This window comes from Tachyglossus aculeatus, chromosome X2 (genome assembly GCF_015852505.1).
Source record: "Tachyglossus aculeatus isolate mTacAcu1 chromosome X2, mTacAcu1.pri, whole genome shotgun sequence".
NCBI lineage: Eukaryota > Metazoa > Chordata > Mammalia > Monotremata > Tachyglossidae > Tachyglossus > Tachyglossus aculeatus.
Genome location: NC_052100.1, coordinates 28,203,888 through 28,218,491, shown reverse-complemented (window position 1 = coordinate 28,218,491; position 14,604 = coordinate 28,203,888). Strand labels below are relative to the sequence as shown.

The 14,604-nt window shown below is 47.1% G+C and overlaps 1 protein-coding gene across 1 annotated transcript in view; it reads right to left on the bottom strand.

The window, feature by feature from the left end:
* Positions 1-3,422: 3,422 nt before the first annotated feature.
* E2F3 (E2F transcription factor 3) overlaps positions 3,423-14,604 on the bottom strand; it is a 60,404-nt gene continuing 49,222 nt past the window's right edge. Inside the window, exons 5-7 of the mRNA XM_038771401.1 lie at positions 10,942-11,056; positions 7,894-8,029; positions 3,423-3,746 (exon numbers count right to left, since the gene is read on the bottom strand). Coding sequence (XP_038627329.1) covers positions 3,484-3,746; positions 7,894-8,029; positions 10,942-11,056 — 514 coding nt within the window. The 3' untranslated portion in view covers positions 3,423-3,483. The remainder of the gene's footprint in view (positions 3,747-7,893; positions 8,030-10,941; positions 11,057-14,604) is intronic.

Sequence of the window (14,604 nt, the reverse complement as noted above, 5' to 3'; positions counted from 1 at the left end):
GTTAATTCAGACTAACCCCTAAAACCAACTTCGTTAAAAAAAATGAAACAATTTGCAGAGAAGATGTTAATTCAGGCCAACTCCTAAAACCCTGCAACATTATGTCTCAAAACTAAAGAGAAACAGAGTTTAAAACCCTGCAACATTATGTCTCAAAACTAAAGAGAAACAGAGTTTCCAGTGCTAGAACAACTAAGAAATTAAGGGTTATAGCAATCGATTTTTCAAACCTCAAAATCACAACATATAATCTATGGCACTTCATAGATGATATACTAATTCATAATAATAATTCATAGAAAAATACATTCGGAAGGCGCAACTCTTTAAAAAAAAAATCTCTTTTGTTTATTGATTCTTTACCATACAAAATTTATTCAAATTACATCCATCTGAAGTGGTAAGATCACAGCTAGAGGACAGGTCACCCTGTTAACAAACCTATTTACAAAAATCCATCATAAAACTTTTTTTTTTTTTACATTATTTTACAAGGTTTTTCCTTTTTTTTTTTTTTACTAGCACACAACACAAAGCTAAACCGGTTAGTATTTTCCCTACTCCCTCCTCGGGGAGAAATATTTAACTCTGTACAAACGCTCAACGCTAACCCCTGGGAAAAAAAAGAAATCCCCAACCCGACAGCATCCGCTAAACCAAATCCTCCCATGTCCGTTTTCTCTCCCAACGCCGGCCTCGGTGGGCTCTTCCTCCGGATTTCCGTCTTCCCCCGAGGCAACGGCTTTAAATACCGTAATATTTACAGATCTACACGGCCTAAAAAAGGAACCACGCTCTTACAAAAAAATTACAAACCAGCTAGAAAATATCCCGGCAGTGTTTACAAATTAATTCCTAGTATTGTACAAAAAAAAAAAACGGCTGGGTGACTAAAAGAGGAGACTGTGTGTCAACTTAAATAGAGCCGTCGCTGAATAAACTATGCACACGTTTGTACAGATTAACACACACGCACACGTAACACTGTTTGACAGCTCGTAACACGCCGTCCTTTTATACAATTTCACGGCGACAGGCTCACTCCATCGGACTTTGTACATTAAGGTCTCTGAGCCGGTTCTCGGTGAGCTTAATAGCAGCAATTCCACGGTATCAGCCAAGCCGCATACCTAGTACTCGAAGTAAATGCAAAATACTGTAGTACGAACTCACTTTGTGTGTCGGACGCCGGCGTAAAAGCAACACGACTGATGCAGACGGAGCCCTCGCGCCCCAAAACTCAAGTACTTTTTAAGACTCATCCGGCTCCCTTCTCGCTTTCGAAACAATAAATAGGGTATTATTTTACCAAAGGGATGAAAAGAGAGGAAAAAAAAAAAACACAATTCAGTCAGGCAATGCTCTTGATAACTTTGGGAAATCGTCAGCTCTGGGTCGCCGGCGAAGAGAGGGATCCGAAGCGGGAAGCGGAGGCAGCTGAGCCGGAGGAGATAAAGACGGTCTACGGAAAAATGCTTGGCATAAATCGCTTCCCAGACGGGAAAAAAACCCACAGTGCGTTTCTTGTAGGCACTTAACGCAAAGTCTCCCACCCACCCACCCTTTTCCAACTCTCCGTTTAGTACCTCCGCACCCGACAAACCCAAAGCGCAACGGGGGGGCAGAAAGTCCAACTGTGCACCTTTGCTTTGTTTCTTTTTTTTAATCCTTCCCCCCCCTTTCGAGACACACACCCATTCACACGTACGCAAAACGTTTTTTAAGTGCTGGTTTCACCGAGCGGCCCGGCCGGCCCCCTCGGCCTTCGGGAAGCCCGTCGCCGCCCCGCTAGAGCTGTTTTGGGAGGAAAAAAAGGAGACGGTTTCCAATGTAATCATCTTTTTTTGGGGGGGGTTTCTCCCCGGTTCTGGCGGATGGGCCGACTTCGGGGGCGAGCCACCGTCCTCGGCCACCGCGTGCTTCGGGTGGACGGGGCGTCGGATCGCCTGGGTCGAATCCCTCGGGCTGATAATCGGGGGGACGACTCCAAGCTCCGAGGCGTCACTCGGGTCCCCCCTCTAAGGGCAGGCATCGTGCTTTCCGATTCTCAACTCTCGGGACGGCCTACTATTTGGACACCTTTCCCTGAGGACCACCAGGCCCCGATTTAACTTAAGGCTCACCTCCCTTAACTCCCCTTAAGGACTTGTATTATTGCTCCTCCTCGTTTCTAGGGCGACGACGACCGTCACCCTTGGGTGACGGCGTCTTTCTTCCTGAAGCCCTCCCTCTCCTCACGCTAATCTCCTGCGGGGCGGGAGAGACCTAAAGGAGATCCCGGGCCCGAGACACCGACGGACCGAATCCTTCCTCGAAATAAAACCCCTGCCTCGGCCATCCGGGTGCCCCCTCGGAGCGGACCGAGCGCGCCGGTAAGATCGGAAAACGACCCGTCTTAATATCTTCCCGGCTCCGTCTTCCCATTCCACGAGGCCCGGATGACGGGACGCCAGAGGTCCCCCCCCCGGCCCGAGGTCCTGGGATCGTGAGTTCGGAAACTCCACACAACACGGTTGCCAACCGCCGCCCACGGAGCCGAATGGGCGAAAATGGCTTCCGAGGAAAAAAACTCGATCGCCGTGGCGATCGATGCTACGAGAACCGTCTAGATGATCAAACGAAAAAGGTAAACTTGAAGAACGCCAAACTCTTTAGTCGCTCAAACGGGCATTTGCCAAAATCCTCTCTTGCCCCTCTCTTCACCTAGGAGGTCGGTGGCGGGGAATGCTGACGAGAGCAGTACCCTACTGCCAGCGGGAAGAACCGGGGGAATTTTAGACGGGAACGTCAAGAGAAACGGCGGTTGGATTAGGGGAGCGACGCTTTCGAATCCACGACGGCCAAGAAAAACGTGGCTTGGCGTCTCTCTATCTGCAACGCTGAACCCCTGCTTCATCCAAAAGTTACTTCTCACCTCCCCCCGAGCTGCCCGCTACCTAGCGCAGACTGATTTCGGATGGGAATTTCGACGTCCCGAGAGAGAGCGGAAGAAATCCCTTTCGCGCTTCTACCGCGGTTCTATTTCCCATTCGGCAGAGTCAAAGAAAAACCGACAAACGAAACCACCCCAAAAAACACGTTTTCTCTGGACAAGGCACGGCTAAATGCTATCAGAAGATCCGCGGGCAAGGACAGCGGATGCCCCAATCCTTCTCCACCTGGCCCAGCGAGTCAAACGGCAGAAAGAAGAGGAAGAAGGCGCGTCAAACCTTCTTGCTCGTTCGCCGAACCATTTCGCCAGATTTCGGAGCCCGGGGCAGAGTGAGGGTTTCTCCAGGGAACCCGCGGACATCTGCTTGGAAAACTTTTCCTTTCCAACGTCAGCTTTGTGGAGACGTTTCTGGTTTACTTCATGATACTGTGCTCGGAGGGAGAGGGTGGGAAGAGGTGCCGGGCCGGGGGGGGGGGGCGGTGTACTCTTTTCATGATTAAAAAAATAACAACGGTTGAGACGGAGAGGGAGGGGGACGAACGGCACCACGATCAACTGCACATGAAGTCCTCCACTAAGGGAAGCTTTTCCAAATCGTAAGCGTCGAAGAGGTCGCTGATGCCCTCCTCCTCTCCGAGGCTTAGGAGGTAGTCTTCCTGCAGCAGGGGAGGCAGCAAGTTCACAAAGGGCCCTTCTAGGTTGGAAGGGATTTGGTCCTCGGTCTGTTGGAGGAGATTGGTCGGAGAGGCCAAGGGAGAGAGGCCGGCCATCGAAATCGAACAATCTCCGTGTCCTGAGTGGGTTGAGGCCGCGTCTGGAGTCGCCCAGTTGAAGGGGGCAGAAGAAGCGGAAAGAGAGTTACGTTGGGTGCCTGGAAAAAAGCTGCGACGACGAGAGCCGTGGAGCGCAAATCCGTCGCGGGGTGCCAGCCCTCAATCCCTCCCCCACCCCCTACCGAGAAGAAAATAGCAAATAATGCCACAATTATTATAATTATTATTATTACCGCCTTAAGAATGACCTTCCCACCTTCCCGTGTGGTCGCGTGGAAAGAGCCCGGGCCTTGGGGATCTTGAGGACCTGGGGTCTAATCCCAACTCTGCCGCTTCCCTGCTGTGGGTCCTTGGGCTAGTTACTTGGCTTCTCTGGGTCTCAGTTTCCTCAGCTGTAAAATGGGGATTCGATACCTAGTCTCCCTCCCATTTAGACGGGGAGTTCCGACTGTGTAGAGGCTGACCGGATTGTACCCCAGCGCTCAGCGCAATGTTAGGCACGTAATAAGTGCTTAATATACCACCATTACCCTATTGAACACGCTCCTGATCGTATGCTAGCTATCTCGGGGCTTGGCACAGTTCAGGGAACTTAGTGAATGCTTAATAATAATAATAATAATAATAATAATGACGGTATTTGTTAAGCACTAACTATGTGCCAAGCACTATTCTAAGCGCTGGGGTGGATACCAGGTCATCAGGTTTGTCCCCCGTGGGGCTCACAGTCTTCATCCCCATTTTACGGATGAGGGAACCGAGGCACAGAGAAGTGAAGCGACTTGCCCAAAGTCACCCAGCTGATCAGTGGCGGGATTAGAACCCACGACCTCTGGCTCCCAAGCCCGGGCTCTTTTCACTGAGCCCCGCTGCTTCTCCAAATAACGTAGGATTGTTACGGCAGTGCGCCTCACTGTGCATTAATCCAAACCAGTCAGATTCAGGCTGTTATTATTCGGCGCTTAGAACAGTGCTTTGCACATAGTAAGCGCTTAATAAATTCCATTATTATTATTATTATTAATTATTATTATAAATGGAGTGAGGTACGCTTCTCTCATAATAAAGAAGTGAATAATTCCACTTCCTCTAAACACCCACATGCGCATATACATATACTGTTTGTTTTATGGTACTTGTTAAGCGCTTCCTATGTGTCACACACTGTTCTAAGGGCTCGTGGCCAGAGCAGCAGCGGGGCTCAGCGGAAAGAGCCTGGGCTCGGGAGTCAGAGGCTGTGGGTTCTAATTCTGCCTCCGCCACTTGGCAGCTGCGTGACTTTGGGCAAGTCAATTCACAATTTGAATGAATTTATTACTCTATTTTATTTGTGCATATTTATTTCCGCCACTTGTCAGCTGCGTGACTTTGGGCAAGTCAATTCACAATTTTTTATGAATTTATTACTCATTTATTTTATTTGTGCATATTTATTCTATTTATTTTATTTTGTTAATACGTTTCATTTTGTTCTGTCTCCCCCTTCTAGACTGTGAGCCCACTGTCGGGTAGGGACCGTCTCTAGATGTTGCCAACTTGGACTTTCCAAGCACTTAGTACAGCGCTCTGCACACAGTAAGCACTCAATAAATACAATTGAAGGAATGAATGAATGAATTCACTTCTCTGTGCCTCAGTTACCGCATCTGTAAAATGGGGATTAAAAGTGTGAGCCCCGTGTGGGACAACCTGATCACCTTGTATCCCCCCAGTGCAGAGAACAGTGCTTTGCACATAGTAAGCACTTAACAAATACCATCATTATTATTATTATTAGTTCACTTATTCACCTCACTCCTCACCCTCTGCACACAGTAAGCGCTCAATAAATACAATTGAATGAATGAATACCCTGTACCTCACGGGGCTCGCAGTCTTAAGTATAGGTACTGAATCCACCTTTTACAGTTGAGGAAACTGAGGCACGGAGAAGTTAAGCAACTTGCCCAAGGTCATACGGCAAGCAACTGGCAGAGCGGGGTCCTCTGATTCCCGGGCCCGTGCTCTTTCCACTGAGCCACGCTGCTTCTCTACATATACGCTTATACATATACACGCACATACAGAGGAGCAGCGTGGCTCAGTGGAAAGAGCCCGGGCTTTGGAGTCAGAGGTCATGGGTTCAAATCCCAGCTCCGCCAACTGCCAGCTGGGTGACTTTGGGCGAGTCACTTCACTTCTCTGGGCCTCAGTTCCCTCATCTGTAAAATGGGGATGAAGACTGTGAGCCCCCCACCCCGTGGGACAACCTCAACACCTTGTAACCTCCCCAGCGCTTAGAACAGTGCATTGCACATAGTAAGCGCTTAATAAATGCTATCATTATTATTATTATACGCATAGAGATGTATACACACACCTTACCTTTGGAACTAGATTGAGGAATATTCCCATTACGGCCTGTGCTCTTTCCACTAAGCCACGCTGCTTCTCTACACATACGCTTAATAAATGCTATTATTATTATTATTATTATTATACGCATAGAGATGTTTATTATTATTATTATTATTATTATTATTATTATTGTTATTATTATACACATAGAGATGTATACACACACCTTACCTTTGGAACTAGATTGAGGAATATTCCCATTATGGCCCGTGCTCTTTCCACTAAGCCATGCTGTTTCTCTACACATACGCTTAAAATGCTATTATTATTATTATTATTATTATACGCATAGAGATGTATATGATTATTATGATTATTATTATTATTATACACATAGAGATGTATACACACACCTTACCTTTGGAACTAGATTGAGGAATATTCCCATTACGGCCTGTGCTCTTTCCACTAAGCCACGCCGCTTCTCTACACATACGCTTAATAAATGCTATCATTATTATTACTATTATACGCATAGAGATGTATATTATGATTATTATTATTATTATTACTATTATACACATAGAGATGTATGCACACACCTTACCTTCGGAACTAGATTGAAGACTATTCCCATTATGGCCCGTGCTCTTTCCACTAAGCCATGATGCTTCTCTACACATACGCTTAAAATGCTATTGTTATTATTATTATTATTGTTATTATACGCATAGAGATGTATATTATTATTATTATTATTATTATACACATAGAGATGTATACACACACCTTACCTTTGGAACTAGATTGAGGAATATTCCCATTACGGCCTGTGCTCTTTCCACTAAGCCACGCTGCTTCTCTACACATACGCTTAATAAATGCTATCATTATTATTATTATACACATAGAGATGTATATTATTATTATTATTATTATACACAGAGATGTATGCACACACCTTACCTTCGGAACTAGATTGAGGACTATTCCCATTATGGCCCGTGCTCTTTCCACTAAGCCACGCTGCTTCTCTACACACACGCTTAATAAATGCTATCATTAGCATTATTATTATATATATTATATTATATATATATTATATATATATATCATATTATTAGAGAAGCACGCTGCTTCTCTACACATACGCTTAATAAATGCTATTATTATTATTATACGCATAGAGATGTATATTATTATTATTATTATCATACACATAGAGATGTATACACACACCTTACCTTTGGAACTAGATTGAGGAATATTCCCATTATGGCCCGTGCTCTTTCCACTAAGCCACGCTGCTTCTCTACACATACGCTTAATAAATCCTATCATTATTATTATTATTATTATTATATTATTACTATACGCATAGAGATGCATGTTATTATTATTATTATTATTATACATATAGAGATGTATACACACACCTTACCTTTGGAACTAGATTGAGGAATATTCCCATTATGGCCCGTGCTCTTTCCACTAAGTCACGCTGCTTCTCTACACATACGCTTAATAAATGCTATTATTATTATTATTATACGCATAGATGTTTATTATTATTATTATTATTATTATTATACACATAGAGATGTATACACACACCTTACCTTCGGAACTAGATTGAGGAATATTCCCATTATGGCCCATGCTCTTTCCACTAAGCCACGCTGCTTCCCTACACATACGCTTTTATCCGCGCACATTCACATAGGCATGCACACACACACACACACACACACACACACACACACACACACACACACACACACACACACACACACACACACACACACACACACACACACACACACACACACACGGGCTAAACGCACACCTTACCTTTGGAACTAGATTTAGGAATATTCCCATTATGGTCTTGATTGTAGGACTTGACCGGACTGTGGATTTCGTTCTCTTCCGGGCACAAGTAGACTTCGATGGGTCCTTGGGTACTGGATAAGTGTATCTGGAGGTTCTGCAGAGAGGAGGGACATGGCACAAAGATCCGCAGGGCTCTCGGTGGGGGGGGACAACGTTTCCCGGGGCCCCGAAATCCAGTATTCCGGGGATCCATCCCACTGGGTGACCCTCCGGACCGGAGGAAGCTGTGAGGGGGAGTCTACTCCTGTCACCGAGCGACGATGATTCTCTCCTGCCCTCTCTTCTCCCCTTTCCTCTCTGCCCTCCTTCCCCTCTTTCCACATCCCACCTCATCCGCACAAAGATCCGCAGGGCTCTCGGTGGGGGGGGGGACTACGTTTCCCGAGCCCCGAAATCCAGTATTCCGGGGATCCGTCCCACTGGGTGACCCTCCGGATCGGAGGAAGCTGTGAGGGGGAGTCTACTACTGTCACCGAGCGGCGATGATTCTCTCCTGCCCTCTCTTCTCCCCTTTCCTCTCTGCCCTCCTTCCCCTCTTTCCACATCCCACCTCATCCGCACAAAGATCCGCAGGGCTCTAGGTGGGGGGGGGGACTACGTTTCCCGGGCCCCAAAATCCAGTATTCCGGGGATCCATCCCACTGGGTGACCCTCCGGATCGGAGGAAGCTGTGAGGGGGAGTCTACTACTGTCACCGAGCGGCGATGATTCTCTCCTGCCCTCTCTTCTCCCCTTTCCTCTTTCCACATCCCACCTCATCCGCACAAAGATCCGCAGGGCTCTCGGTGGGGGGGGGGACTACGTTTCCCGAGCCCCGAAATCCAGTATTCCGGGGATCCGTCCCACTAGGTGACCCTCCGGATCGGAGGCATCTGTGATGGGGAGTCTACTCCTGTCACTGAGCGGCGATAATTCTCTCCTGCCCTCTCTTCTCCCCTTTCCTCTCTGCCCTCCTTCCCCTCTTTCCACATCCCACCTCATCCGCACAAAGATCCGCAGGGCTCTCGGTGGGGGGGAACTACGTTTTCCGAGCCCCAAAATCCAGTATTCCGGGGATCCGTCCCACTAGGTGACCCTCCGGACCGGATGAAGCTGTGAGGGGGAGTCTACTACTGTCACCGAGTGGCGATGATTCTCTCCTGCCCTCTCTTCTCCCCTTTCCACATCCCACCTCATCCGCTGCCTACTCTCTAAACCAGACGTCGCCCCGGAAATATATCCTGCCCACCCAGGAGAAGGTGGACGGTGGCTGCTGGCCTTTTGCTGAGGATCATCACAATATTCCTGGTATTCGTTAAGCGCTTACTATGTGCCAAGCACCGTTCTAAGCGCTGGGGTGGATACAAGGCAATCAGGTTGTCCCCAACGTGGCACAGTCTCAATCCCCATTTTACAGATGAGGTCCCTGAGGCCCAGAGAGGTGAAGCGACCGGCCCGAAGTCACCCGGCTGACAAGTGTCGGAGGCGGGATTAGAACCCATGACCTCTGACTCCCAAACCCGGGCTCTTTCCGCTGAGCCCCGCTGGATGCCCACAGCCCGCCCGGCAGCACCATTTCCAGGAGAATTGCGCTTTTGACAGCATGAAGGAAATACTCCGTCTACGTGGGTCCTGCGGGCCCTTTTTCAGAGCGAGTTTTCCTCGGAAAAATCCGAGCGATCGTCATTTCCGAGGCCAAAGGGAGAGAAGGGAGAGGAGGAAAGGAGTCTCAGGCTCTATTCCAGGTGTGACCAAGTTACCTAGGGACCAGAAAACGCCAAGGGGAAGACTTTTTTCACCTCAACTCCACCGTAAAAACGGAACCCTGTTTCCAAACCCTGGGAAAAGTCTTTGTGGGCAGGGAATGTTTCTTGGACTTCTGTTCTACCTTCCAAGCGCTTAGTCCGCCTGACTGCCTCGAGCAGGCCCTCAGTAAATGCAATTATCACTCTTAGCTAAGCAAGTGTGAGAAGCAGCGTGGCCTAGTGGATAGAGCCCGGGCTTGAGAGTCAGAAGGACCTGGGTTCTAATCCCGGCTCTGCCACTTGTCTGCTGTGTGACCTTGGACGAGTCACTTCACTGGGCCTCATCTGTAAAATGGGGATGAGGACTGGGAACCCCAAATGGGACAGGGATTGGGTCCAGCCCAATTTGCATTTATCGACCCCAGCACTTAGTACAGTGCCTGGCACATAGCGCTTAAACACCATAATCATTATTATTACTATTATTCATTCATTAAATCGTATTTATTGAGCGCTTACTGTGTGCAGGGCACTGGACTAAGTGCTTGGGAAGTCGGCAACATATAGAGACCCAACAGCGGGCTCCCAGTCTAGGAGGGGGAGACAGACAATAAAACAAAAGAAGAAACATCACCCGCTCCCTTTCCAAGTGAGGAAGCCCCTCTGCAGATTCATTCATTCATTCCATCGTATTTATTGAGCGCTTACTGTGTGCATCTTACCTCCTTCCCTTCCTCACAGCACCTGTATATATGTTTGTACATATTTATTACTCTATTTATCTATTTATTTCATTTGTACATATTTATTCTATTTATTTTACTTTGTTAATATGTTTTGTTTTGTTCTCTGTCTCCCCCTTCTAGACTGTGAGCCCACTGTTGGATAGGTACCATCTCTATATGTTGCCAACTTGGACTTCCCAAGCGCTTAGTACAGTGCTCTGCACACAGTAAGCGCTCAATAAATACGACTGATGATGACGATGATGCAGGGCGCTGTACTAAGCGCTTGGGAAGTCCAAGTTGGCAACATATAGAGACAGTCCCTACCCAACAGCGGGCTCACAGTCTAAGAAGGGGGAGACAGAGAACAAAACATATTAACAAAATAAAACAGAATAAATATGTACAAATAGAGTAATAAATCTGTACAAACATATATACAGGTGCTGTGGGGAGGGGAAGGAGGTAAGGGGGGCGATGGGGAGGGGGAGAGGAAGGAGCGGGCTCAGTCTGGGATGAAATTTCCCATCTGCCGAGAAGAAAAGCTGGATCCTTACCTCTAACGGGTCAGGCACTTCGAGTCTTGTTTCCGGAGGGGCTTTCACCACTATAACGGTCTGGTCTGTAAGGCCACTGATTTTTCGGATATCTTGATACGTGACGTACGCTAGTGTAAAACCGGTGTTAAGGCGATCTTCCGTCCGGAGGGCAGGCGCGGTCGCTTGGGAACCCCAAACCGCCGCGGGATTGCAGGGAAAATAATCTGGAAATACTTCCAACCCTCCGCCCGGACTGAGGGATCCTACTCCCCGCCGAGACGCCGCCGCTTTGTTGGCTCCCTCCGGGACTTTCCGTATTCCACGGCATCGGTCGCTTTGTCAACAGACTCATCCCCAGGCCGTGCTGTTTCGGGTTTTTACTGAAAAAGCAGAGGATGACAAGAGGAGAAATCCCGGGGACCGGCTCCTACACCCCGGGTGCCGGCCGGCGTGACGTCAAGCCTGTGAAAGTGATGCTTTCATCCTCATTTACTCAACAGGCTGCAGAGGAAGGAAAATTTCAACACCCTGGCGAAGGAGTTCTGCCAAACTGGGAGCCGAACGGCCAGCTGAAACCGAGGCGGCCCGCGCATCCCCTCGGCGGGCGGGCTTTCCAAAGTACCGTCCCGTCGCAACGAGGGGAAAACCGTCACCACCCTACTGGGCCCGGACCAAGACGGAAGCCGGGAAGCGGTTCCAGGCCGTTTCTGGTTAAGGCTTGGAAAGCGTAGGAACGTAAATCAATAAATCAATCAATCAATCGTATTTATTGAGTGCTTACTGTGTGCAGAGCGCTGGACTAAGCGCTTGGGAAGTCCAAGTTGGCACCATATAGAGATGGTCCCTACCCAACAGTGGGCTCACAGCTTAGAAGGGGGAGACAGAGAACAAAACCCAACATACTAACAAAATAAAATAAATAGAATAGATAGGTACAAGTGAAATAGAGTAATAAATATATACAAACATATATACAGGTGCTGTGGGGAAGGGAAGGAGGTAAGATTATGAAAATTCGGCTGACGCTCGGGGAATACGGGACGAATCCAATGGAGTCCTCAATTCCGCCCTTTGAGATGGATGAGAATCTTGGAGGAAACGATGGGATTCTTCATCCTTCTAGACTTTAAACTCACTGTGGGCAGGGAATGTGCCATTTATAAATACGGAGAAGCAGCGTGGCTTAATGGAAAGAGCCCGGGCTTTGGAGTCAGAGTTCATGGGTTCAAATCCCGGCTCTGCCAATTGTCAGCTGGGTGACTTTGGGCAAGTCACTTCACTTCTCTGAGCCTCAGTTACCTCATCTGCAAAATGGAGATTGACTGTGAGCCCCCCGTGGGACAATCTGATCACCTTGTAACCTCTCCAGCGCTTAGAACAGTGCTTTGCACATAGTAAGCCCTTAATAAATGACTTCATTATTATTATTATTATTGTAACCTCCCCAGCGCTTAGAACAGTGCTTTGCACATAGTAAGCGCTTAATAAATGCCATCATTATTATTATTATTGTAAACTCCTCAGCGCTTAGAACAGTGCTTTGCACATAGTAAGCGCTTAATAAATGCCACTATTATTGTTATACTGTACTCTCCCAAATGCTTAGTACAGTGCTCTGCACACAGTTCGCATGCTCAATAGATACGACCGACGGACGGTAAACCCGTCGTCTAGACCGTAAGCTCGGGTTGTGGGCAGAGAGTGTGTCACCCAACTCTGATCGATTGTACTCTCCCAAGCACTTACTACAGTGCTCTGCACATAGTAAGCGCTTAATAAATGCCACTATTATTATTATTATTATACTGTACTCTCCCAAATGCTTAGTACAGTGCTCTGCACACAGTTCGCATGCTCAATAGATACAACTGACGGACGATAAACCCATCGTCTAGACCGTAAGCTCGGGTTGTGGGCAGGGAGTGTGTCACCCAACTCTGATCGATTGTGCTCTCCCAAGCACTTACTACAGTGCTCTGCACATAGTAAGCACTTAATAAATGCCATTATTATTATTATTATTATTATTATACTGGACTCTCCCAAATGCTTAGTACAGTGCTCTGCACACAGTTCGCACGCTCAATAGATACGACCGACGGATGGTAAACCTGTCATCTAGACCGTATGATCGGGTTGTGGGCAGGGAGTGTGTCTTCCAACTCTGATCGATTGTACTCTCCCAAGCACTTACTACAGTGCTCTGCACACAGTAAGCGCTCGATAAATACAATTGATCGACTGATTGACTGGTTCCCTGAGGGAACGGGGGGCAGACGGGGGACGGAAGAGAAGATTAGGCAAAATCTGAATGCTACTCCTTTTTCCTAGAAGTCATCACCGGGAAGGGTCGTTCCATCTATGATCAGCCCCAACTGCGAGCATCTAATCTCCAGTCAGAAAGCTCTTTGAGGGCGGGGATTAAATCTACCAACTTTCCAAAGCGTTTACTACCATGCCGAGCACACAGTGAAGTGTTCAAAAAATACCACGGATTAGTTAGACACCAACTGGGGAATATGGGGAGAGGATGGGACCAGAGAGAGGCCTTGTGTCTTTTCTCCATTCATTTGTTTATTCGGTTGGATCTATCGAGCGCTTTCCGTGTGCAGAGAACTGTACTAAGCGCTTGGGAGAAGCCAATGTAACAATATAATAGACACAATCCCCGCCTACAGTGAGACTCAGGGAGCTACACCCGGATGAGATGGAGAGAAATGAGCTGGTCTTTTTTGAGGGGAAAATCGTCTGAAAAGAACAAGGGAAGTGACAGCCAAAGGAAGTCTGAAAACATTCCAGTTACGGTATTCTGTCCCCAACCCTGTCCTTGACCCTGCAAATTACTTTAAAGTGAAGTAAGGGGAGATATTCACTCCTTATCTTACCACTTTACATTTAATAAGTGTCACCCCACATTAAAACTGGTTCTATTAAGTTATTTCACTTAAACATATGCAGAGTAAATGATTGTGATACTCTCACGGATGTTACCTAACCACTGTTCCGAGTCTGGAAAGAAAACGACCTCACAACCTCGACAGAGATGCCATTTTCTCGGCTAGAGACGGAAGCAGGACTTACCACTTTACATTTAATAAATGTCACCCACATTAAAACTGATTCTATTAAGTTATTTCACTTAAATATAAGCCGAGTAAATGATTGCAACTACTGTCACGGACGTTACCTAACCACTGTTCCGAGTTTGGAAAGAAAACGATCTCACAACCTCAACAGAGATGCCATTTCCTCAGCTAGAGATGGAAGCAGGCCTTACCACTTTACATTTAATAAATGTCAGTCCACATTAAAACTGGTTCAATTATTAAGTTATTTCACTTAAATATATGCAGAGTAAATGATTGTGATACTCTCACGGATGTTACCTAACCACTGTTCCGAGTTTGGAAAGAAAACGATCTCACAACCTCGACAGAGATGCCATTTCCTCGGCTAGAGATGGAAGCAGGACTTACCGCTTTACATTTAATAAATGTCACCCCACATTAAAACTGGTTCTATTAAGTTATTTCCCTTAAATATATGCTGAGTAAATGATTGCAACTACTCTCACGGATGTTACCTAACCATTGTTCCGAGTTTGGAAAGAAAACAATCTCACAACCTCAACAGAGATTACATTTCCTCGGCTAGAGACGGAAGCAGGACTTACCACTTTAC